At 41.4% G+C, this 26,898-nt stretch overlaps 1 protein-coding gene across 1 annotated transcript in view; it reads left to right on the top strand.

Annotated features, from left to right (window-relative positions):
- NCAPD3 (non-SMC condensin II complex subunit D3) overlaps window positions 1–26,898 on the top strand; it is a 61,689-nt gene that overhangs the window by 21,459 nt on the left and 13,332 nt on the right. The window contains exons 13-24 of the mRNA XM_037138288.2: window positions 216–305; window positions 5,759–5,832; window positions 6,384–6,518; window positions 7,316–7,536; window positions 13,776–13,967; window positions 14,415–14,512; window positions 14,612–14,727; window positions 18,368–18,475; window positions 21,045–21,159; window positions 21,253–21,360; window positions 22,361–22,599; window positions 23,553–23,632. Coding sequence (XP_036994183.2) covers window positions 216–305; window positions 5,759–5,832; window positions 6,384–6,518; window positions 7,316–7,536; window positions 13,776–13,967; window positions 14,415–14,512; window positions 14,612–14,727; window positions 18,368–18,475; window positions 21,045–21,159; window positions 21,253–21,360; window positions 22,361–22,599; window positions 23,553–23,632 — 1,576 coding nt within the window. The remainder of the gene's footprint in view (window positions 1–215; window positions 306–5,758; window positions 5,833–6,383; window positions 6,519–7,315; window positions 7,537–13,775; window positions 13,968–14,414; window positions 14,513–14,611; window positions 14,728–18,367; window positions 18,476–21,044; window positions 21,160–21,252; window positions 21,361–22,360; window positions 22,600–23,552; window positions 23,633–26,898) is intronic.

Genomic DNA, 26,898 nt, shown 5'->3' on the forward strand with positions numbered 1-26,898 from the left:
ACCTTTTTATTTAAAGGACTAGTTGATAATCTGATTTTTCCCTATTTCTATATCTGTTTTAATATGGCACTTTTTTCTTCATCAAAGAAGTTGACATTTATTTTAATAGTGATATATGTGGTAAATGTTTAATATGCCATATCTATATTATTAAAAGGTGAAATAAATTTTTACGTTAATGACTAAGGCTATTTTTTTAATTTATTATTTTTAAGCTTCTTCCTGTCAGAAGCAAACACTTAACCCTTCTGGAGACTCGGGGCTGATCACTACAGAGGCCAGTGAGGAAACCATTGGATCTAGAGGTGCGTCGCATTTCATCACAGTCAGAGGGGTTATGAAGAGTCTAAAGACCTTGGACTTCTTCCAATTAACTCACCCTTAATCAGAACATCTTTTTTTTTCCCTGAAAAATGGAGTCATTTCTATTTTATTACATGTTTAATTGATGTCCTAACAGTGTACCGTATATCATTTTTAAGATAAAGAATAAGCTTTGTCATTTTACTTACGTACTGAAACCCATTATTTCTGTAACATTTAAGAGAATATTAACAAACGTTTTGTTTCATTATTGAAGTTTATTGTTGTGATTTCTTGGGATTATTGAACAAAAAAGAACTGGCTATCAGGGAAAGTACAGCAGAGATTAAATCTGTGTTTGGAGAGAGCAGGCCCGGGCAGTGAGGGACAGTGTGCGGTCCCGGCCTGGTCCCCGTTCCCCGCCCCTCACTACTTTGTCTTCCCGTCATCGTGGATCTGAGTCAGCCACCCTAGAGTCCACTTCCAGTACCTGGTTGGACACTCTGAGTCCGGGCTTCCGCTGAAAAAGACAGTTTAGAATTTAGATTGTGATTTCCCTTCACCAACGGAATGAACCACTTTGTAATGGGTCATATACATTGTATGGAGTGATTGTGGGGCCCTCTCTTACATGGACTCCAGCCCGGGGTTCTGAACTGAAGCACTGCCTGCTCATTTTCACTGGCTTTTTGAATCCAGGACGGTTTTACGTGATTCAGGAGGGAAACTGCACACCCGCACTGGGTAGCGGACGAGCCCAAAGCCCACTCGCAGGTTCTGTTTCTGTCTCGCTGTGAGGTTGAGCTTCTGTTTCACCTGTGATGTGACGTGTCGCAGAATAGTGGAGAAAACACTAAACACTCGATTAGAAATGAGAAGCAGTCTGAATCCTCGTACGGTTCTGTTCCTAAATACATGCATGACCTTAGACGTGAAAATTAACAAAACTCCCCAAATGTCCTGTTCTGTTCCTGATGCCTTCCATATAGTTCGTAGAGGGCTGCTGTCGGAGTCCGTGGAAATAATGTTTACAGCAGTGGTTCTAAAGATGGATGGATAGATAAGAGAGAGGAAGAAACAGAACGTGTACATAGAGGATCAATTATGTAATTAGACTTATTAGTTTATTTTATAAACTTTCATATGGTCCCTCCTAATCTGTGGTAGGCATTGTAGATACAGACTTCTTTTTTGGATAAGTTTTTTTGTCCTTTTTAAAAATATATTTTATTGATTATGCTATTACAGTTGTCCCATTTTTTCTGCCCTTTATTTTCCTCCACCCAGCATTCCCGCCCCCCCTTAGTTCATGTCCATGGGTCGTACGTATAAATTCTTTGGCTTCTTCGTTTCCTATACTACTCTTAACCTCCCCCTGTCTATTTTGTACCTACCACTTATGCTTCTTATACCCTGTACCTTTCCCCCCATTCTCTCCACCGAACTCTCCTGTGAGGCTGGGAGTTTCTCCTGATGCATCAAACCCCATAGGTTTTTCCAGTGAGAGATTTTGAGGCTTTATTTCCCTGCGCTAGAACCCTGGGTTGCCTGGTCTCCCTCCCTCCCAGGTTGTTCCTCCCAGTTTTTCTGCTCACAAATGTGGGATTGCCAGCTGCCCCTTTGCCCCCCCTGCCCTCCAGCTACTGCCTTGCCTGGAGTCCACGCTGCCTATCTTGCCCCTTCTACCAATTTCGATGAATGTTTCTTTAACTCCTCAGTTGTCAGATTTTCCATAGAGTTGGATTTTATGGCAGTTCTGGATTGGTTTTGTTTGTTTGTTTTTTATTTTTATTTTTTTATTTTTTTATTGATTATGCCATTACACTTGTTCTATTCCCCCCTTCATTCCCCTTCACCCTACCCCCCCATCCCCACCATTACTTCCCCCTTTAGTTTATGACCATGTGTCTCAAGTTCTTTAGATTCTATATTTCCCATACTATTCTTGCCCCCCCCATCTATTTTCTATCTACTGTCTATGCTACTTATTTTCTGTACCTTCTCCCCTCTTCTCCTCCTCCCACTCCCCTGTTGCTAACCCTCCATGTGATCTTCATTTCTATGTTTCCACTCCTGATCTAGCTGTCCTTTTAGTTTGCTTTTGTTTTAGGTGTGGTTGTTAATAACTGTGAATTTGCTGTCCTTTCACTGTTCATGTTTTTTTAACTTCTTTTTCTTAGATAAGTCCCTTTAACATTTCATATAATAAGGGCTTGGTGATGATGAACTCCTTGAATTTGATCTTATCTGAGAAGCACTTTATCTATCCTTCCATTCTAAATGAAAGTTTTGCTGGATAGAGCAATCTTGGTTGTAGGTCTTTGGATTTCATGGCTTGGAATACCTCTTTCCAGCCCCTTCTTGCCTGGAAGGTCTCTTTTGAGAAATCCGCTGACAGTCTGATGGGGACTCCTTGGTAGGTGACTGTCCCCTTATCTCTTGCTGCTTCTAGGACTCTCTTCTTCATTTTAATCTTGGCTAATGTAATGATGATGTGCCTTGGTGTGTTTCTTCTTGGGTCCAACTTGTTTGGGACTCTCTGAGCTTCCTGGATTTCCTGGAAGTCTATTTCCTTTGCCAGATTGGGGAAATTCTCCTTTATTATTTGTTCAAATAAGTTTTCCACTGGTGGCTGTTCCTTTCCCCCTTCTGGTACCCCTATAATTCGGATGTTGGAACATTTAAAGATGTCCTGGAGGATCCTAAGACTCCTCATTTTTTTGAATTCTTGCTTCTTCACTCTTTTCTGTTTGGCCATTATTTGCTTTCTTTTGGTCCCCATTGATTTGAGTCCCAGTTTCCTTTTCATCGCTATTGGTTTCCTATGCAATTCCATTCATTTCAATTAGTTTCGCCTTCATATGTTTGTCTAATTTGTGGCTATATTCAACCAGTTCTGTGAGGATCCTGATCACCAGTGTTTTAAACTGTGCGTCTGAGAATTTTGCTATTTCTTCATCGCTTAGATTTATAGGCTCTGGGGCTTTGAGAACTTCTTGAGCCATTTTTGGTCTGTTTGTGCCCCTTAAGTACGAGGAGCGGAGCCTTGGACTCTCAGGTCGCTGGGTTGTGATGCTATATGTGGGGGCGGGGTCAGAGCGGGGAAATGGCGGCCCCCTCTGCTGTTTCGTGCTGCTGAGTGAGGAGCAGAGCCTTAGGTGGTTCACCAGGGCGGGGCCACTCAGGTCGCTGGGTTATGACGCTGTATGTAGAGGCGGGGTCAGAGCAGGGAAATGGTGGTGCCCTCTGCTGCAGCTTGCCGTGGGGCCTGCTCAGTCCCGTAGTCTCACCGCCCACTCCCTCGCTTGTCTATCTGCGCACAAAAGTGCGACCACAGTCAACCCGCAGCCCTGCTCCCTCGCTGTTTCCCCGCGGTCGCTCGCTGAGTCGCTTACTAGGTCCAACCCTGCGCCTGGGTTCCGAAAGCCTGAGTCCGTCTGACCGAGTTTTTCTGTGCAACCCCGCTCTACCAGCTGCTGATTTCGCCCCTCTTACCGGTCAGGCTGAAGAATTCGTTGTTATCAGACTTCCAAAAAGTTCAATTTTCTGTGTTCTGGCTGTGTTTTCTGTTGCTAATATTTAGTTGTCTCTAAACTTGGTTGTGAGAGACAGCACGGCTTCTCCACTTATGCCTCCATCTTGGTGGAAGTCTCCTGTTTGTTTGTTTTTAATTTGTTGTTGTTTTTCTTTTGGTTGTGTGAGGAGGCACAGTATATCTACTTATGCTTCCATCTTGGCTGGAAGTTGTAGATACAGACTTTAATAACATATAGTTTATTTCTTAAAGAGCAATGGGAGAGGCAGATATCTGCATATATAAATTGGTGTTAATTTTTGCTTTTACATTTGCTAGAATTCTTCAGTAATGCATGGCCTTTTGTGCAGGTGTGGGAAGTTTTTTTATTAACCCAATATCTTTACTTGTTGTAGGTACATTCAGACTTTCTATTTCTTCCTGAGTCAGTTTCCATAATTCATATGGTTGTAGAAATTTGTCCATTTCATCTAGTTTACTTAATTTGTAACATAAAATTGTTCATAGTATTCTTTTGCAATTCTTTTTATTTCTGTAAAGTCAGTAATAATGTTCCCCTCTTTTAATTCCTGATTTCAGCAGTTGAATCTTCTCTCTTATTTTTAGTCTGTCTAAAAGTTTGTTAATTTTGTGTGGACATAGACAACAATGTCATGAATGCTGAGAGGCAGGGGTGTGTGAGAGGACTAAATGGTAATGGACAAAATATAATAAAGATTAAATTAAAAAGGAGGAAGTAGATTTTAACTGGAAATAATAATAATAAAAATTTTAAAAGAACAAAAAAATTTGTTAATTTTGTTATCTTTTTCAAGATACTTAGTTTCAATTTTATTTATTTTCTCTGTAGTTCATTTTTTGATTTGCTTTCGTAGAGATTCCCGTTCTCAAGGTGTGTTTTGGAATTCTACGTTTCCTTCAACACATCTCCTTGAAGCCAATACTATTTTTATAATAATGTCAAGACATTGAACAGTGTACCTTCTGCACTCTGATTTTCCCACAAGTATAAATTGAGGTTTTCCAGAGATCCCATGACATGACAGTGTGACATATGGCAGGCAGAAGGAGAAATGAGAATCCAGATGTTTTTTATTAAGCCAAATAATAAAGAATTTGTAAAACTATAAAACAATGCCATTTGTTTTACTGATTTCTTTAAGTACAGTTATTTTTTATTTAAAATATACTCTTTATAGTGGCATGCCTTTTTTCAAATGAGTTATTGTTTTTATAGTTCTCAGTTTAAATTTCTAATTCAGATTAAAACATGTAGTTCACATTTTAAAAAAGCTCTTAGAAAAAAAAAAGCTCTTAGGGGTCTTCAGTAATTTTTAATAGTGTATAAAGGCCTTCAATTTAAAAGTTTAAAGCTGCTCATATATTTATATTATTTTACTTAGTCTTTAAAAATGCTATGATTGAAATACTTCAAAGCTTTAGACATAGGAGCCAGGATTTAAAATTGAATTTTCAACCTTTCAAATTGTTTGCTCTTTTTTTCACTATTGCCTTTTTCATTATTGCAAATATCTAATTATTTGAATTTTTTTCTATTTCACTTCATTTTATACTCTAATTTAAAATAGGCTAATTAGCTCTGGCTGGTGTAGCTCAGTGGATTGAGCTTTGGCCTGTGACCCAAAAAGGGTCACCAGGTTGAGCCCCAGTCAGGGCACATGCCTGGGTTGTGGGCCAGGTCCCCAGTAGGGGACGCATGAGGCAACCACCCTCTCTCTCTGATGTTTCCCTCCCTCTCTTTCTCTTTCCCCTCCCTCCTCTTTAAAAATAAATAAATAAATGAATAAAAATAAAACAGGCTAATCAGTCAGTTTTTCAGAGGTCCTCGGTTCTGTGTGATGAGACGTCAGGTGCTGTGCTGTCTTGCTCAGACACTAACGACTGCGTGTTTCCTGACAGAAAGATGTGTCATGGCAATGCTGAGGAAGAGAATCAGGGATGAGAAGACCAACGTTCGGAAGTCTGCCCTCCAGGTGTGAGTTTTTTCTAGGCGGTCTTTAATGTGTTCTCTTTCTAAGCACTGAAAACTTGGAAATGCATGAGAATATTTTTAAAATCCTCCTGCCTCATTTGCTACTTAATTTGCTCTTCATTTAACATTCAGTCATCTTGATCCTGTTTTACCTAAATTACACAGATGAACTGAAGGATTATCTGGTTTTAAGCTTTCCTACTGGCTTGCTGGCTTTTTTAGAACCATGAATTTATATCCTTAATTTCATTTTTTTGGAATAAATGTTAGTTGTTAGTTTGGGGACTGTGGACAGATTTTGATACAGTCTGTGAAACTGAAAATGTTTGTAAGTACTTGTTTATATAACATGCATGAGTAATTTCCTCAGGAGAGAAGCCTTAGCTTCCATTAGATTCTAAAAGGTAGAATGCTCCTGGGGTGGGGATGGATCCATAACCTTAAAAGAATTAAGAAGTGCAAACTCGAAGGAAGTGTTTACGCCTGTGGTTCGTCGTTTTGCATTTAGACTACGCATAGGTCATCACTTCATTTCCTACATGCACCTTCTAGGTGCTGGTGAGCGTTTTGAAACACTGCAACATCTCAGCTATGAAAGAAGAGCTGTCCGTTCTTCAGGAGCAGTGTCGGGACCCCGCGGTGTCTGTCCGGAAGCAGGCCTTACAGTCTCTCACTGAACTCCTTATGGTGAGGGACGAGCATTACGGATCTAGTGCATGGGATTTTGCATTAAAAAATAAGTCAGCATAGTAATTGCTTGTTGCTAAATATTGTTGACTGTTAGAAATTCTACCAAGTCTGTTATACAGTATAAGAGAAAGGAAGAATTATCTTTTGATTACACATGATAGATTGCATTTCACATACTGTAATTACGAACTGTTCTAGAGAATGCTAATGTTTAGCCTTTCTTGACTTCAGCCCAAGTCTCACGCAGAAATGTGAATTTTAATTTGGTTAGGCCAGAGGCCTAGATCGAATTTTGCTCATGAAGGCCTATGTAGATGACATAGCCAGGAGAGCAGAGCCAGTGATCCTCTGTATCACGCTTCTGCCAGGGTAATTAGCTCTGGAAGAATTTTAGGAGCATGTTTTTCTCTTTGTTTTGTGATGGAAGGCATTAAGCTGTGCATATTTTTACTTACCCTGGTAACATTTATTCTAATTACTGTTTGGAATAAATATTTGTTCTTGATCTTGAATTACTAAAAAATGCTGATTTATTACTATTAAAATAATGTCTTTGTAAGTTTAAAATTTCAATACACACTTATTTGCAATTACTGGAGATTGAGCTTTATTTTCACATATTGTTCAAGTATTCTGGGTTGGGGTTTTTTTCAAACTTTTATGGTCTGCTTAATAATTGTGTGTCCAAGTACTTTCATCATGTCTCAAAACATTGGTCACATCTTCACTGGTTTGTAGTCAGACTGTTAATAGCATCGGACTTCTTTATGACTCCATCATTTTAACTCCTGAAGGCCCACCCGGGATGCGTCCCCATGCAGAAAGCCTGGCTGCGGGGGGCCGTGCCGGTGGTGATGGACTGTGAGAGCACCGTGCAGGAGAAGGCCCTGGAGTGCCTGGACCAGCTCCTGTTGCAGAACGTTAAGCACTTCAGTAAGTTCCATAGTGGAGATGACGGCCAAGTGTTGGCTTGGGCACTGCTCGGTCTCCTTAGCACAGAAAGCCAGGAATTGAGGTATGTTACTTTTGACTTGTTTTCCTTGTAGAAGGCTCATAGGGTTTTGATTACTAAAGTTCTGTATCGATCTTGGAAAAGTAGCTTTCTCAATTACTTAGTATATTTGACAACTCGGTTTTGGTCTGTTTTTCTTGACCTAATTCAAATCTCTTAGCATTTTTGTGGTGACTTTTTTATGAAGCCTTTGATCACTTCCTTTGCTTTTCTCTGAGTGTTGTCCAGTTTTAAATCTTTATCGTTATACACATGTAATAGAAAGCACTGATGGCTCTGGTATATTAATATGAGCTTTCCTCAATGCTGTGATTTTTGAAGGATAACTCCCTGCTTCTCACAAGGCCAGCTTTTCCTAACATGACGTTGTGCTGGCCGACTCAGCACCGCAGGACTTTCCCCACTGGCTGGTGTGTGGTGAGCACCCAGGGCACAGTGAGCACATGCCTAACATAGTAAAGCTTTGGGGTAAGAAGAGGCAGGGCCACTCTCCACACACGTGAAAAAAAGCAGGAGAAGCCCGCTACAGCTCCTGAGAATCGTTGGGAGGTTTCTTCATTTATTTTTCTTTGAAAAAAGCTTTTGTATTGAAACATAATATGCAGGGGAAAGCATATAAACTGTGACGTCAACAAATATCAGAAAGAAAATAAACACATGCAACCACCATCCAGGTTAAGGAGAACATTGCTGGGCCCAAGAAGCACCTTCACACTCCCTTCTTCTTCTTCCTTTTTAAAGATTTTATTATTTATATATCTTTAGAGGGGAAGGGAAGGAGATAGGGAGAGAAATATCAGTGTATGGTTGCCTCTCATGTATCCCCTGCCGGGAACTGGCCTGCAACCCATGCATGTGCCCTGACTGGGAATTGAACTGCGATACTCTGGTTCACAGGCCCGCGCTCAATCCACTGAGCTACACCAGCCAGGGCTCACACTCCCTTCTGATCACTGTTTTTCCCTCCTCAGAGGTAATCACTTTTGTGATTTTCATACTGTATGTTAGTTTTCTGTGTTCTTTGACTTCATATAAGTGGCATTATATGGTATGTATTCTTTGTATATCTGACTCCTTCCACTCAGTGTAATGCAGATTCATTGAAGTTATTGTATCTATAGCTCATTCATTTTTCTTGCTTCCTCTATATGACATTTATGAATAAACCACAGTTTATTTATCCATCCTACTGTTGGTACCTAATTGGGTTGTATCAAGTTTCTGATTATTGTCTATAATGCCTCTGTGAATGTTCCTGTACGTAACTTTTGCTGCACAGGCACATGCACATCTGTTGGGTGTTAACACCTGGGAACAGTTGTTGAGAATAATTTCCTTTATTTTCAACAGGCTGCCAGACAGTTTTACAGAGTGGTTGTACCAGTTTACATTTTGCTCCAGTAGTTATGAGAATTCCAATTGCTGCATATCTTTTTTTTTTTAAATTTTTTAAAAAATATTTCATTTATTTATCTTTAGAGGGGAAGGGAAGGAGAGAGGGAGAGAAACATCAATGTACGGTTGCCTTTTGTGCGTCCCCTGCTGGGAACTGGCCTGCAGGGAACTGGTCTGCAACCCAGGCATGTGCCCTGACTGGGAATTGAACCGCGATTGTCTGGTTCGCAGGCCCGCACTCAATCCACTGAGCTACACCAGCCAGGGCTAAATTGCTGCATATCTTGGCCAGCACTACATGTTATCATTATTTCCTAGTAGGCCATTTTGGTGGATGAATACTAGTGTTTCATTGTGGTTTTAATTTACAGAGCCATGCTAACTAATGAGATCGAGCCTCTTTGTAAATGGATTGGTATTTAGATATTCATCTTTATGAACTGCCTGCTTAGGTCTCTTGCCCTTTTTTTTTTAATTTGGCTGTCATTCTTGTGTTTGTTCATCTGAAAGTGTTCATTATATATTCTATGTACAAATCATTTTTATACACATTGCACATACCTTCTCCCACTCCATGATTTGCCTTTTTTACTCTCTTAATGGTATTTTTTGGTGAGTTCAGTTTGTCAGTAGTTTTCTCTATGGTTAATGTATTTTTAAGGAAATCTTTTCCTACCTCTTGGTCTTATAGATATTCTCCCATATAATCTCCTAGAAATTTGACAGTCTCTTCCCACTTTTACAGTTAGGTCTTTAACTTGCCTGCAGTTAAGTTGTATATTAGCTTCCTTCACAAGCTTTTCTTTTTTTATTTTTAGGTAGGGGAAAACACCTCTTTATATTTGGAAATGAGAAGGAAAGAGAACCAGTAGGTAGGAGATACTGAGGATGAATGAAAGAGATAGTTGCTAAAGTTTCTGAAAAAGAATGCACTTGATAAAGCAGGAGGAAAGAACTTGAGAAATGAAAGGAAACAAAGAGAATGAGGAGAGAGAAATTCGCAGAGGACATAGTATGAGCACTAGAGCTTTCTGGCCTCCCTCAGTGAGGTGGTGGTCAGAGAGTATGCCCAGCACAGTAGTGTCATTGCAGCAGTAGGCACAGTAGCCGGAAGGTGGAAATGAGCAAATGCCCATTGACTGATAAATGCAGTAAGTAAAGTGTGACGATCAGATGTTATGCAGCCTTCTAAAGTAATTCTGATGCATGCTACAAGACAAACGAACCTTGAAAACATCCTCAGTGATAAAGCCAGACACAGAAGGTCAAATAGTGTATGATTCCACTTACATGAGATACTTAGAACAGTCAAAATTCATAGAGACAGAAAGTACAGTGGGTTTACCAAGGATGTGGACGGGTCACAGGGAGTCAGCGACGGTGGACGCGAAGTTCCAGTGTGGGGTGATAAAAAAGTTCCAGCAACAGAGGCTTGCACAGCAATGCGGGTGTACTTAAACCACTGAACTACACTTAAAGATGGTGAAAATGGTAAATTCTGTTACATATATTTGACCATAATTGAGAAGAAAATGTTTTTGCCCAAATTTTGGAGGGAAGGAGTAGAATTAGGAGCATAAGTCTAAAGAAGTTTTGGAATAGCCACTGTAGGAAGTGAGCTAGGTCTTTAGTTCTCAAACTGCTGAATTCCTAGCTCACCATATCTTACGATGTGGTTTTTATCATAATGCTAAGATATTCTATGCATTTTTCACTTTTATTCTTTCACAGTAGCACAGTGGTTTTCCAAAAGCCGTGTAATGGTATTGGAACAGACTAAATGCAGAGGCAAAAGTGAGAATCCATCTGTTTTCTGTTCACGTCAGACCACAGAGAGATTTACAAAAGTGTAAAACGATACCATTCTTCTGACCAAGTTATTTTCTTTTGAGAAAGTCAATTTTTGGGTAAAATAATGCATTATTTATGTTAACATGTAATTGGCTTATTGTTATTTTTAGATACATTGATCAATATTTTTAAATTTATGAGTTTTAATTTGTAGCATGGCAATTTAATTTCTAACACAAACAAAAGCATTTCAACGTAGATGGTAATTTTTAAGAATTTAAATGTTGCTGTGATGAAAAAGTATGAGTGCCACTGATTTAGGAAATTAGTAAGAAAATAGAATTATTGAGAATAGTAAGGATTACTGCAATAGAGTTCTGTTAATATTTATAAACAAAGTTTTATGATAAGTTCTTTAATAAGCAAAATTATGAGACTATCAAGAAATGTTCAGGAAAAGAGACTTCACAAATGAGACAACCCTCACGTTGAATGTTGGAGGTTAATAAGGGGGCAAAGGTAAGAAAGAGCCAGTGCAAAGCCATACGTAGTGTCTACTGAAGAGGACCCACAGGGTTTCAGTGTGGCCAACGCGATGGCGCTCGCTGGGCCGTGCGTAAAATGAAACGGGAGTGGCAAGCAGGGCCCAGGTACCAGGCGATGCAATATGGCTTGTTAAGGAGTTTGACCTTAGATAGGAAACAGGGTGGGCAGGGGGTTCAGAGGGCACTGACGAATTTAAGTGGGGGAGTAATACAGGATTTTATCTGAGGAAGTCTAGTACATGGACTAGTATTTGATGACCAAGATATGACGAGGTCATCATCTGAGAAACTAGGCTGCCATTAAACCGATTTAAGTTAGGTGATGAGGGCCTGAATCAAGGTGACGATGGTGGAAATGGAGAGAACAGGCCACATGCAGAGCTGTGTAACAGGCGAGAGTGTGGAGTTGGTGACGGTTTGGGGTGAAGGCTGAAGGAAATCGGTGCACTTGCTCTGCTCAAGTCTCTCAGTCCAGTAGAAAGAAACGAAATAAAACAAAACAATTTTTGTAGACAGCAAGTTACAGGAACAGATTTTTTGTTTCATTTTATTTTCTTAGCGTAGGATGGCAACCTGGAGATGGTGGCATGAGGTGAATAAGTATAAATTCCAGGGGTGGAATAAATAGAAATCAACCAGGCAGCCCCCATAGCGAGGTTTTCCAGGCAGAAAGTAGTAGAGCAAAGGCTTAGAGGCCTGACGGCTCCGAGAATTCTCACCAGAATGACTGCTCAGTGGGGTTGCCATTGATGGAAATGTGGAAAGCGGAGGCGGGGTGCATTGGAGGAGCGAGGTTGGGGAGGACTGGAGTTGGAAGTCCCGTTATAAACGAGGTTATAAATGTGTGTTTACAATGCTTTGTCACAGGTCCGAATGAAGACCTCTTGGTAATGAAGGAGTTAGACTGTAGATAAGAGGATTAGAATAGAGCTTTTCAAAATCTGCAGTTAAAGTGATTAGAAGAAAAGGAATTTGTGAAGGGAAAAGAAGAGGCAAAAAGAGTGGCCAGTCCTGGTCCAGTAGGGGTCACGTAAAACGGGGACTGAAGAGTGCCCGTTGGTTTGGAAACAGGACAGAGGTCAGCAGCGCTTTTCAAGAGAACTAGGTCACTGTTTGTTGAATCATTTTCTGACTCCTTTGGGAATAGCTTGTAATCAGCTGTGGAGTTGACTGAGGGGCAAATTGGGAGGACTTCCTGGGGGCTGCTCGGTTGATGCGGAGGAGCGACTTGTTAGAGAGGAGCCAAATTTGAAATTTGGAGAAACTGTTTTCCCATGCCGTTGGCTTCCTATAGCAAACATCATGTATTTTGTTTGTCATTCTTATTAATAAATTTTAAAATATTGTTAATTGCACATATCTTGGTTTTGGACAGCCATCAGATAAAAATTACATGTTGTACAGTATCTTCAGTAAAACTCTAGATCTATATGGATAGGTTTTTAATGAATAGCTGGTATATTGATAAAGCCATTTCTTAATATGTATAAACTTATTATGAGTAGGTGTGCTTGTTTTGTTACAGTTGCCTTTTGTAAACTTAGAGAAATTTTTGTTTCTTCATTTAATGAGAAAGTCTTATTACTTTGTGTGTGTGTGTGTGTGTGTTTTCCTAGCAGCCTAAGAAAAATTAATTGTGGGAAGGAGTGTTTTTTTCTCTTTAATATGTAATATTGCATTTCTCTCATGAGGCCTAAGATCTCATTCAGTGCTATGAAAAGAAGGAAAATATTTGATTTAAAGCAAGAATGACATACACAAACTTTACTACATTACAAGCATTTTTTGTTTTAATGTTAAATGGTTTGGGAAAAATGTATTTCTGAGTAGTATTGGCAGGTCGTAACAAATTTCAGCTCATTAATATCACTGTGTTTAGCCCTGGCTGGTGTAGCTCAGTGGATTGAACACGGGCCTTCAAACCAAATAACTGCAGTTTGCTTCCCAGTCAGGGCACATGCCTGGGTTGCAGGCCAGTTCCCAGCAGGGGACGCATGGGAGGCAACCATACATTGATGTTTCTCTCCCTCTCTCCTTCCCTTCCCCTCTAAAGATAAATAAATAAAATCTTTTTTAAAAAATCACTGTGTTTAAATGTTAGGATGTCATTTCTCACCAATCCTTCATTGAGAAAAAGAACAGTGTCTACATAGACTTTTTGTCACTAAAACTTTATAAATTCTGGATGTATTTGTTTTGGTAACATGACCCATATGTTTGTATATAAGTTTTTGGAGGGGATGAGGATGAGAAGGTTCTCAAATGAATTACAAAATTTTATTATTTGCTTTAAAGTGAGTACTTTATGTAAATATACCTTATTGTGCGTAATAAAAGTTGAAACCACACCTAGTCTGGTATCGAATGTGCTCACTGGGAACCTCCTTGGGTGAGTCACCTGCCAGAGGAGCCTGGAGCAGCAGAACTTAATGCCCCTTTTCACCAGCGGGGCCACTCTCAACAGTTTTGTGCATTTATAGTTACAGTTCTGCTTTCTCATCTCTTTTCCAGCCGCTATTTAAACAAGGCTTTTTTTATCTGGTCCAAGAAAGATAAATTCTCGTCTACTTTTATAAATAATGTGATATCCCACACTGGCACGGAACATTCTGCACCAGCCTGGATGCTGCTGTCCAAGATCGCCTGCACGTCCCCCAAGCTGGACTACACCAAAGTCATGGAGTCCTGGGAGAGAATCTGCAGGTCTGCATGCTTGCAGTTGAGCTCCTGATGGGCACAGATTCTTTCCAAAGAAAGATTTTTGGAAATAAAGTTCATGCCTTTGGGGGGTGGTGAAAACGGGAGGGAGATGGGGAGGGCTGGGGTGGGGCAGAGGCAGAAAACAGTACTTGCATAACAATAAAAAATGTTTTTTAAAAACCTCATGACTGAAAGAAATGGGCTATTTTATAAGTATTTGTATACACAGATCTTTTCTTTAACTTCAGACTTAAAAACAAATATGAAAAGTAAAAATCACTTCCAAGTTTTCAGTTTACTCTTTGTCCAAGTTTTTTAAGTGCCTTAATGTTCTTACAGCGTGAATCCCAAACATGCTAGCCTGGTGTTAATGATCCAGAAGAAAAGTATTTTGCTAGCAATAATGTTTACTTCGTTCCTACATGATTATTTCTTCTGCCCTTTTCTTAGTCAACAGAATCCCAATTCGGACACCGTAGGACATATTCTGTGTGTTATTGGGCATGTTGCAAAGCATCTTCCAAAGAACACCCGGGACAAGGTGATTGGTGAGTGTCTATTGGAGGATCTTGAAAAGGCATTGCCTCTCACTTTACGTATATTTGTTTGAAGCAGTTAAACTTAAAGGATTTTGACTTCCCTTTTAGATGTTGTCAAGTGTAAGCTGAATGGATTCCAGTGGTCTCTAGAGTTGATCAGCTCCGCTGTCGATACTTTGCAAAGACTGTGTAGAGCATGTGCAGAGACACCTGCGGAGGAACAGGTACACTGCAGACTCTGCTGGATGTTCGTCATTATTCGTACTTAGTAGACATAGTGCTCTGGTTTGAATTTTGAGAAGGGTTCTCTATAGAGAACTTGTGAGGATGGGTGGTCCCCAGCAGCTGTTACTACAATAAAAGGAAACACTTAATATGACAAGCAGTTGGGATTTTCCAAGAATTTGGCTGCTAAAGACATACCCTTCGAAAGTCACCCCCGGGTGGGAAGCTCTGCAAGGGTGTCTTTTAATAAGCTGTGGGCCAGGCACTTGTGCCAGCTTTGCGTGCCCCCCTCTTCACACCTACCCTTATTTTAAGAATGCTTTTTAGATGATATTCCCCCTAGGGATAGGAAGCATAAAAAGAGGACATACAAAACATGAAAAGAGCCAGTCCAAAATGAAGAATACATATTTGAAATAAAGAATACACTAGAAAGAATCAGTAGCAAATTAGAAGGAGAGGATCTGATAAGCAATTTGGCAAGCAAGATAGAAGAAAACACTCAATAAGAGCAGCATAAAGAAAGAATTTTAAAAATTGATGATGGTTTCAGGAACAGAATAAAGCGTAACAACACTCACATCATGGGGGGGAGGTGGATGCCAGAAGAAGAGAGAGAGCAAAGAATTGCAAAATGATTTGAAGAAAAAATGGCTGAAAACTTTCGTAACCTGGTGAAGGAAAAAGGCACAGTCCAGGAAGCACAGAGAGTCCCAAACAAGATGAATCAAAAGAGGCCCACACCAAGACACACCATAATTAAAATGGCAAGGGTTAAAGACAAATGAAGAATCTTAAAAGCAGCAAGAGGGAGAATTAACTACAAGGAAGCTCCCATAATAGGAAACTAAGAAAACAATCCTATTTACAATTGCATTAAAAATAAATACCGAGGAATAAACTTAACCAAGGAGGTAAAAGACCTGTACTCAGAAAAGTATAATGCACTGAATAAAGAAATTGAAGATGATAGAAGTGGAGCACATACCATGTTTGCGAATAGGAAGAATTAACATTGTTAAAACGTCCATACAACCCAAAGCAATCTGCAGATTCAGTGTCATTTGTATCAAATTACCAGTGGTGATTTTCACAAAACAAATACACCAGAAATTTGCAGGGAAACACAAAAGACCCCAAATAGCCACAGCAATCTTGAGAAAGAATAAAGTTGGAGGTAGGTATCATGCTACCTGGTATCAAAACTATACTACAAGTTCATTGTGATCAAAATAGCCTGGTACTGGCACAAAAACCGAGACATATATCATGGGAACAAAACAGCCCATAAAGTAGACTCATACCTATATGGTTAGTACAGGACAAAGGAAGCAAGAGCCTATCAATAAATGCTGTTGGGGAAACCGGACCAAACATGCAAAAAGAAAATTAAATAAGGTCACCTTCTTACACCATATATAAGAATAAACTCGAAAGGGATTAAAGACTTAAAGTAAGATTCAAAACCATAGGACTCCTAGAAGAAAATAGACAGTAAAATCTCTCTTAGCAATTTTTTTTCCTAATGTATCTCCTCAGGCAAGGGAAATGAAAAAATAAACAAATGGGGCTACATCAAACTAAAAAGGTTTGCACAGCAAAGGAAATGAGCAAAACCAAAAGACAGCCTACCAAATGGGAGGAGATACTTACTAATGATACATCTGATAAGGTGTTAATGTCCAAAATTTATAAAGAACTCATACAACTCAACATTAAAAAAATATTCAATTTATTTTTTAAAATATTTTATTTACTTATGTTTAGAGAGAGGGGAAGGGAAGGAGAAAGAGTGGGAAAGAAACATCAATGTGTGGTTGCCTTTCATGTGTCCCCTACTGGGGACCTGGCCTGCAACCCAGGCATGTGCCCTGACTAGGAATTGAACTGGCGACCCTTTGCTTCACAGGCCCGTGCTCAATCCACTGAGCTAAACCAGCCAGGGCAAAATATTCAATTTAAAAAGGGCAAAGGACTTGAATGGATACTTCTCCAAAGAGGACATAACAGATGGCCAGTAGACATGAAAGGATGTTCAGTGCCACCAATCACCAGAGAAATGCAAATTAAAACTGTAATGAGGTATCACTTGACACCTGTCAGAATGGCCATCAGTAGTAAATCAATGAACAAGTGTTGACGAGGATGTGGATAAAGGGGAATCCTTGTGCATTCTGGTGGGAATGCAGACAGGTACAAGTTTCTCAAAAAATTAAAAATGAAACTCCAATTTTTAATTCAAATTCATTCCAATTTTTGGTATATATCCAAAGAAACCAAAAATTAATTCAAAATGATAGTTTCACTCATATGTTCATTGCAACATTATTTACAGTAGCCAAACTACGGAAGCAACCCAAGTGCCCGTCAGTAGGCAGGCAGATAGAAAAGCAGTGGTACATTTATACAGTGGAGTATTACTTGGCCATAAGAAAAGAATGAAATCTTACCATTTGTGACAGGGTGAATGAGTTCAGAGGGTATTATGCTAAGTGAAGTAAGTCAGAGAAAGACAAATACCGTATCATTTCACTTACATGTAGAGTCTGAAGAACAAAACGAACAAACAAAGATTCGTAGATACTGGTCATTACTGTAGGGGAGGGAGATTGGGGACTGGGGGGAAAGGTGAAAGGATTAAGAAGGTAGTTACAAAATAGTCACAGAGATTTAAAGGCAGCATAGGGAATATAGTCAGTAATATTGTAATAGCTATGTAGTGGATGTTAGAAATATTGGGGAGAAACATTTTGTTAAAGTATATAATTATCTAACCACTATGCGATACACCTGAAATTAATACAAAATAATATTAAATGTAAACTGTAATTGGAATAAAACATATTTGGATCATAATGATGGTTGGCCAGCAGTTTGGTAAAAACTGAGTAGCATTTGTGGTTTTGCTGCCAGGCCCTGGAATGATCATTGAGACTGAGTTTAATAAGCGAATGGTTAGTTTCGATGTGACATAATTATTCCTAAAGTAGAAGGGTGTGTTGGTTAACATGGAAGTGCTGGGATGGAGCCACTAAACTCAAGCTGGTGTTTTGGAACGGCCTCTTGGAGAAAGTGGTCAAAGAGCTGGTGAATGTTGTAGAATGTGATCAAGCTCCCTTCCATCTAATGTAGTTAGTTATTGTGGGCTAGAGGTGCTCACCCTCTGGAGTCACTTTAACTAATAAGGGACACTGAAAAATGTCTCTGATGAGTAAATTTCAGAGGAATAACAGCTTCCTTTTTTATGCCCATTTATTACGATAGTTAACGCACCATATACATGGTTTAGAAGAATTGCAATATTTTTATTTTTAGAGGAGTACTGCAATTATAGATCTCTTGTAAATTAGGACCCTAGATCTTCCCAGATATATACCCTTTGCTCTTACAGGGCAAATGTTGAAAGAAAATATATAGACATATATACATTTTTTTGTACATTTTACTTTGCAATTGTAAATTGCCAGGTTGCTAAAAGAGTAAAGACACAGAAGCATGATGGCTGGGTTTTCATCATGGCTCATGTTTTATACATTAGAAGATCAGAGAGTTTCTTGAGAAAGTTGTGCTTCCAGAGTAGATCCTCCGGATCTGTTAGATGTGTGAGGTCCTTCAGAGCTGACCTTTGACTTGCCACAGGAGCTACTGAACCAGGTGTGCGGGGATGTCCTCTCCACCTGTGTGCACTGCCTCTCCAACATTGTACTGAAGGAAGATGGTGCTGGGAATGTGGATGAAGACCTGTTGGTAAGTTAACTACTTTTCTTAGCCATTGTTTTTTCTTTATATCAGTTGGGGTGTTTTTAAAGATGACTTCGTAGTGTATATTTCTAATACTATTAGCAAAAAAGGGTTTTCCTGGCCTAGAGCTTACTCTTTTCTTAGGAGAGTTTTTTATTGATAACCTGTCCATTTTTTCTCTCATACTTGTTATCTGCGGGAAAAATTGACAGTACACACTTCCTGCAGTTAAATCCCATTCACTACCTGACCCAACAGAGAAAACAGTGTCAGGTCCCCATGGCAGAGTCGGGCTCAGAAATAGTAAGGTGAGAAAATAATACAGCGTATATTTTTTGTTCTTTTCATTGGTTTGATTTTAAACTTATAATCTGTCTGCTGGGCTTTTTGAACATTAGACTATGGAACCAGGGAATAGTGCTGAGTGGTTCTAAAGTCACGTCTAAGGTAAAATGAGGCATTCGGAAATCAAAAACACAGACGACTTTGGAGCAGCAGGGTTGTCCGACGCACGTTCCTGCTTTAGGAACTGGGTCAGCGCCAGGGACTCCTGAGAGCCAGTGAGTGCGGAGCCCGTGGTCTGCTGCGAGGGGCTCTCTGTCAGTAACGATATGTTGTGGGATTCCAATTCCAGCATCTGACACTTGTTCAGTGAGGAAAATAATGCGCTTTTTGTTGTTGTTATGTCCTTCAGTAGAGGCCATTCTTTTTTAAAAAAATATTTTATTCATTTTTAGAGAGGGGAAAGGAGGGAGAGGGGAGCGAAACATCGATTGGTTGCCTCTTGCATGCCCCATCTGGGGACCTGGCCCACAACCCAAGCATGTGCCCTGACTGGGAATTGAACCAGTGATACTTTGGTTCACAGGCCGGTGCTCAATCCACTGAGCCACACCAGCCAGGGCAGTGGAGGCCATTCTTTAACCCAAGTTTGCTACTTCCGTCATCCGTTTGAACATTTGCAGAGCAGAGCCCCTCCCTCTCGGGTCCAGTTCCTGTGCTGCCACCTGGCACGCGCACCTCATGATGGAAGACCATGTTCACACTTGTTACACGGGGAGGCCTCCTGTGTCTGAGGCATCAACATGCACAGTTTTGTGATAAAAATACTTCTATCAGTTAGAATTCGGACATTTTAGGTTGGAGGACCATGTGTAGAATGGTCCTGACTCAGGGTTTCTAGAGGGTCTTGCCCTCCTAATTTGTCTGGTAAGTCACTGCCCAAACTCAGGAAAATGCTTATGTATGTCTGTATGTCTGTACTTTTTTAAAGACAGAGGGGGAAGGGAGAGGGAGAGAAACATGGGTATGTGAGAGATATACATTGATCCGTTGCCTCTCACACGCCCTCAACTGGGACCTGGCCTGCAACCCAGACGTATGCCCTGACTAGGCATCAAACCCATGACCTTTCAATTCAAAGGCCAGTGCTCAGTCCACTGAGCCACACCAGCCAGGGCAGAAAAATGCTTATTCTGACCAGCATTATTTCCCCCTACGGCTTTTTTTCACTGTTAAATATGTCACCAAAATCTACCCTTTAGTCAAAATATATAGAGAGAAGTTTTACCCTGTATATATTGTTCAGTTCATTCTTCTTTAAATATTTCTTCATTTCACTAACAGGTATAATACGTTTGGGATTTTTTAAACACAGACTGTTTAGTGGCTTTCTTAATCTAAAATAAGCCTTTATCTAACATTCTACTCTTTAGCATCAGCCTTTTTGGGGATTACTAAAAGCAGCATGACTTGACTGCTAAGCAGAATATCCCTGATGAACACAGCAGTGGCGATTGTGAGGGAGCAGTACTTCTGAGTTCTGGGTGGGAGTTCAGATAGTAAACCAATCTGAGGACACAGTTTGGAAATGAGCGTACAATGCACAGCAGGTCGTGTGCCCTTTGACTCTGGACGTCACTTTGAAGGGAGTAGACCTCGCAAAGTTCAGAGGTGTTCATCAGCGCTGACGCGAGCAACGGCAAGGGATTAGACACGACGCACATGTTTATTACCAGTGCAGTGATGCGACAAATTGCGAGGCCGTGCGTAGTTTGTAACGTACTGCTGTGGTCACTAAATGTGGCTGTTGTCTGCATTGACCCTAAGGGGTGCCTAATATTGAGAGTAGTAATTGCAAACTTCAAAATAGCACAATTGGTAAGTGTATTAAAAAAGCAAACATAAAGCCTTGTGACTAAACATACTTTGAAAAGAAAGTTGTGTACAAAAATAAGATTCAGCCTTCGGGTGGGGGAACTGTGAGTCGGACTTCGGTGCTCCTGGCTGCCCACGGCGGTCCAGGCTGACGCCCACTAGCGCAGCATCAGTGTGAGCAGCACCCCTTTTTACTTGCAGAAGAGTCTAGATGTAGGCGACATAATCATCTGGTCACCCTAGTATTCGGTGAATTTTGTTAAGTAGTGACTGAATTTTTTAAATGGCTATTTTTATGGGAAAAATAGTTATTTTAAACTCAGAGGACAAAAAAAGTACTCCATTGATGTGTCCTTAGTCTTGCTTGACTTAACTTTCCTTTTGCTTAATTTCTCCTGCAAACCAATTTTCTTTGCAGGTGAAGTATATTTTTACCTTAGGGGATATAGCCCAGCTCTGTCCTGCCAGAGTGGAGAAGCGAGCCTTCCTTCTGATCCAGTCCATTCTGGCTTCTTCTGCTGACGCGGATCATTGTAAGGCACTCAGCATCGTCCTTTGCAGGTGTGGTCTGGAGTCTGGGGGAGCTCCGAAGTCCTGTTACTAAGCCCTTCTTCCTTTCCCTGTAGTAGCCCCCTCTCAAGGCAGCAGCGAAGCCCCAGCCTCTCAGCCGCTCTCCCAGCTCAAAGGCTCTGTCATGCCTTCTGTGATTAGAGCGCACGCCATCATTACCCTTGGTGAGTAAGAATAGTGTGTGGGCAGAGGATCACTTGTGCAGCCTAGTTCCCTGGGCGGCTTTTTGTCTTAAATGAGCCAGTAATGGGTTACATAGTGCTGAGCACACGTGTACTCCAACTCTTGGGAGTTTTGAGGCAATTCTGAAAGGAGCACCCAGCTCTGCCCGAGACATCAGACTCAGGACACTCCCTGTAGAGAGCTTTTGTTTCTACGTTAATTGTGGACAGTTATTCCTGTCCCTGTGATTTATCTTTTTATACTCCTAACGTAGCACCATGAAGTCTGTTCATCGAGTGCTGTGTGCCGTGTACTGTGCTGAGTTCAGTTTACAACAGACAGTTACCGGGTACTTCCCAGACCAGTAGATGAGTTAGAAGTGTATTTCTTCATGAACTCAAATTGGTGTTAATCTTGAAGACACTAACCTCTATTTATAATTTCATCCTTTTTGCCTCTATTGTGATTATTTAATATTGGATAACAGTCATGAATGTTTTTGTAATAATGGTTTTTTTATATCAAAGAATTGTAAATAAGAGCAAAACATTCCATAGACCACATATATACAAGCCCCCCCACCACACACACAAATAAAAACAACCTTCTTTCTCCTGTGAAAAAGAGGTAAAATAAATGACCTATCATTCTTTTCTAATTACCTAGCTCAAATTTCACGTTTATTGTTAATTTTATTGGTCATTTTCCAGGGAAGTAGATAACTCCAAAATTCAACTGCTGACTTTAAAAGGAAAATATTTTTACTGTAGAGAAGGAATATATATCCTGGAGGGTTGGGAGAGGTGTTTTTTCTTAAGATATTTTGCATTTTCTAATATTTAATATGGGTCTGCCTTCCCTTGTTTTTTTTTTTCTTTTGTGATTATTGAAGCATTTTAACTTGATTAAATAAAATCCATAGCAGCACATCTGCAGAGAAGGTGCAGGCACCTGTGCCTGCTGGGACAGAGTAGAGCCATGGCTTCCTCTTTTCTTGGGCAGGTAAGCTGTGCTTACAGCACGAGGATCTGGCAAAGAAGAGCGTCCCGGCCCTGGTGAGGGAGCTGGAGGTGTGCGAAGACATGGCCGTTCGCAACAACGTGGTCATCGTCCTGTGTGACCTCTGCATCCGGTACACTGTCATGGTGGACAAGTACGTCCCCAATATCTCCATGTGTCTGAAGGATCCAGACCCGTTCATCCGAAAGCAGACGCTCATCTTGCTCACCAATCTCTTGCAGGTTCGTATGGGAATGAGGCTTGTCTATCTGTCCTTTGATTCTCTCCAGCTTTGCTTCTGGTTTAAGGGAACATTTGAGTAGCATAGGAAATGTGCTGATTGCTAGTAGAATCCAAAAACAATAGGCCTCATCTTTGGTTTAAAATAATCACTCTTCTAATGTCTTGTACAGCCTTCAAAGCAGATTGTTATTTCCTGAAATTTGTTTTGGACATACGTTCAGATATCCTGTCAAGTGGCATAAATTTTCAATTTTGCAAGTGAATGCCTTGCAGAGAAAATCACACTCAGTGAACGAGTAGTTCTCGTTCCAGTTCTGGAACTGCTGTTCTCGACTTTTGCACAGGGTGGTGTTTCAGATGTGATGTCCTCATTTGTAAAGCGAGGGTCCCAGCGTCTCCCTGGCTGCCTCACAGAAGCATAGCAGAGCTCTGCGGACCCAGCGAGACCTGTCGTTGTCAGAGGACTCCGAGCTGCAAAGCTCTTCAGAGCATCAGACACTTTTACCCATGTCGAGAACACGTGTCATGCCTACGAGGAGGGGAAACGATATTTGATCTTTAAAAAGAGGACATCTAACTAAGATGTGCATCTATTCTCGGATGTTCTGTGTACTCGTGTACTCATCTTCTCACACACCGTGTGCCTGCTGCAGAAACCAGGGGCATGCCCTTCTAAAGGCGTGTGCAGTGAGTCACGGTCCTAAAACAGCAGAAGAGCCGGTGTTGTTCTGCCCCCACATCCCCCACTTCTGTCATGACTAAGGGCTGGTAGGCGCCTTTGGGGCGGTTGGGAATTGAGGGCTAACAAACTGCTAATGCGCCACCGACAACTCAGCTGGCTGACGGGTGAGAGGTTAAGCAAAAGGATGATCCCAGTTGGTTTTGTGAGTGAATACTTCTACTGTTTCTGTGTGAGAAACCCTCCTCAATCATGTCATTTCTTTTGGTACAGGAAGAATTTGTGAAATGGAAGGGCTCTCTGTTCTTTCGATTCGTCAGCACTTTGATTGACCCACACCCAGACGTTGCCAGGTAAATTTTCTCCCTCACATGTCCTGCAGCTGAATGATCTGCCGAACTTCTGGTCTGCAGTAGATCTCTTGTCTTTAAAATTGGCTTAGAGTTCAGTTATTGAGCATTTAGCGAGCTTTTGGCAGTTGCCAGAAAATTAGCAGATATTTAAAATACTAAGCTTTTAACAAAGCTTTATTTTGCATACAAGTGTTAAAAAAATGCATTCAGCTTGACCATTGAATAATTTCAGCATTGGCCACATTTGCTGGCTTTGTTTACTCTTCCTAAAGAAGTGCCTTTGTCATGGTCAACTATAGAGTAGCCGCCATCAACCGTTGGCTTCTGGTTTCTAGGCCAGCAGAATGGGAGTTTTGATAGAGTTGAAAATTTAAGTGCAGAAATTTTAAGAAGAAATTCTAGAAATTAAGACACAATTGCACAGTATGAAATAGACTATTCAAATTACAGGGCTCTTGGGAAGTGGCTGTTTCTTAAGAATTGGAAGGGAAGGGAATTGATTAGTCACTTAATTCCTGTCATGCAATAATTTTTTTAAAGATTTATTTTCCAGGTTTGGAAAATGATCTCACAGGATTTGCTAACCTAAATTACTATCTTGTATGAATTATTCTTTTTAAAGCAAATCTGTGCTCTGGCAGGTGTGGCTCAGTGGATTAAGTGTTGGCCTGTGAACCAAAAGGTCACCAGTTCGATTCCCAGTCAGGGCACATGCCTGGGTTGTGGGCCAGGTCCCCATTGGAGGCATGTGAGAGGCATCTGATCACTGTATCTCTCACACATTGATATTTCTCTCCCTCTCTTTTTCCTTCCCTGCCACTCTCTCTAAAAGTAAATAAATAAAATCTGCAATTGGAAAATAGAATATTGAATGCCATGGCAAAAATTACCACAATTGGCAAAAGCTCTTCATAAAGTTCATTAACTATAAAATAGCTTATAATAGTGGGTCCTTCTGGTTCTAAAGTGTCACTGAAAGAATTTATGAGTTCAGTTTCCATTAGGTATAATTTTCCAAGGAGGAACATTTTATATAATAAACTATTTACATAATAAATAGAGGTGAACATTTTAATTAATGCTCTCTAGAGTCAGAAGCAAAAAGCTCAGCCTATTACTTTTGCTTTGTTTCTGCAATTGGGAAAGAGGCTGGCACAGCTGTGCGTGCCCTCTCACCTTTGCCCTGTGCCGTGAGGCCGGCTCCCCTGGCTCTTCACACGACCGGAACCCAGGAGCAGGCATGGCCGGAAGTGCCTGGGGGCTTTCAGGTGATGAGCCTGGCAAGTGGATTGGCTGTTTATCTTGCTCTTCTGTTTCTTCCACGTTTGTCAGCCTCTGGTCACACATGTTAGAAAGAGCGCTGGTTAGCGTGTAAAACATACACAGTTGTTCAGGTGATCAGAGCATGAATCAGAACGGAACTGGAGGGACCGATGTACATTTACTGTCCAGTAGGATTGTCAGTGCCTCTTACAGTGTTTTCATATTTCCCCCTTAAATCTTCCCAGTTACCTGATTCTGTGTTTTCTTGAATTGTGGTCAAATGTGGACCACGATTTTCATCTTTGCTAACTGTCATTTAAATTAGTCCATTCCCCTGTGTTTAGGCCAAGGGTCAGGCCTGTCTGCTTACGTTAGACACATTACTCCTTCCACATGTGCCTGCTAATACCTGTCTTCCAAAGAGACCATAGTGGCAGAGCTGTTGAATTTCTTTTTGGTCCAATTGAATTTCCTGAAGATTCTGGCGTGAGCGAATTTGTATGCTATTTTTAATTGGCCATATGGCAGTGAACACCAAATTTGGGGGGCTACAAAATAGTGTGATATATTTTCTCCTCTGCCCAATAGGTAGGTGGTGGCTTTGTAGTACAGTACTTTGTGGTAGTCACAGGGTGACAGCCAGACAATCAGTGGATTGTTTCCATTTAAGTGGATAAATGCTGCAGAAGTATAAGAAGGCTGGAGCCAGAGAGGTTCAAGGCAACCCCCCCGCCCCTCAAAACTGGCAAAAATAATGGACCATTGAGATAGAAAAGAAGGAAAGACAGGGATTGCATGATTTGGGAGAAAAGGAAGTAGTCGCGGATCTACAGGGCCTAGTGACATTGTAGAACAAGTGGAATGGGGATGAGGGGGTCAGAGCCAAAGAGTAGGTAGGGGGTGTGGTCAGGAAGTGGATTCTTCGACATCAGAAGTGGGGTGTTCCAGGTGCAGGGACAAGGGCCAGGACATGTCTCCAGAGTGACAGCAGTGTACATGTGAGGGTCACTGGAGTCGATGAAGTTGAGAAGATGGAGAGTCAGGGGTGAGATGAACTCCTCTGGGCGTCAAAGGTGCTCTCAGAGATTGGGAGGCCGGGTGCTTTACAAACAACACATTTATTCTCACAGTCCGGAGGCCAGAAGCCTGAGATCCAGGGGCCAGTGGGGCTGGTTTTCTGGTGAAGGCCCTCTCCACAGACTCCTCCTTGTATCTTCTCATGGCGGAAGGGACTCGAGATCCCCCCGGGGCTTTGCTTACAAGGCACTAATCCCATTCACCAGGGCTCTCTGTCCTCGTGACCTAATCACCCCCAAAGTCCCCCTTTCCTTGGGGGTTAGGTTTTCAGCACAGGAATTTAGGGCAGAAGACACAAACATTCAGACCACGGCAGTGAGGTTAGGATTTGGAATGGGGAAAACTAGGAAGCAGTTACCAAGCATTAGAGGCCAAAAGAGGTGGCAGGAGCTTCAAGAGAAAGGCCGTGTGTTGTATGAACCAGGTAAAGAAGTCGTGTTTTTTCCTAACCCATTCCGTGTATCCTCCCTCAACTGTCTTTTTCTCAGAGCACTTTTGACAACATCTTTTGTACCATATGTACATCGGTCTGTCCACTAGCATGTGAGCTTCTGGGCCTGGGACGGGGGCAGAGATTTTGTGGATGCTATATCCCAGCCCCGTGAAAGAGCTTGGGGTGGAGTAGACACTCAGTGACCATTTGGTGAACAGAAAACGCCCTTGGGGAGCGTGGTCCCCATGCCCTGGTTGGGGGGGGGAGGGCAGCTTCCCCCGCGTGATCACAGAGAGGCCGTGTCCACGGCTGTCCTCGAGGAGGAGGGAGCCTGGACGGGTTGGAGGCTGACCCCTCGTGGGACCAGGCCTGCCGAGCACAGGGGCTCGGGGAAAGTGACCTGGGGAGCGAGGTCAGGAGGAAGGGAACACACAGTGACAGACGGGGGAGGGACGGAGGTCAGGGCCACGGGCCGGGCCAGGCTGGGTTTGGG

Source organism: Artibeus jamaicensis, unplaced genomic scaffold, assembly GCF_021234435.1.
Source record: "Artibeus jamaicensis isolate MK-2021 breed Jamaican fruit bat unplaced genomic scaffold, CSHL_Jam_final scaffold_660, whole genome shotgun sequence".
In the NCBI taxonomy this organism is placed as follows: domain Eukaryota; kingdom Metazoa; phylum Chordata; class Mammalia; order Chiroptera; family Phyllostomidae; genus Artibeus; species Artibeus jamaicensis.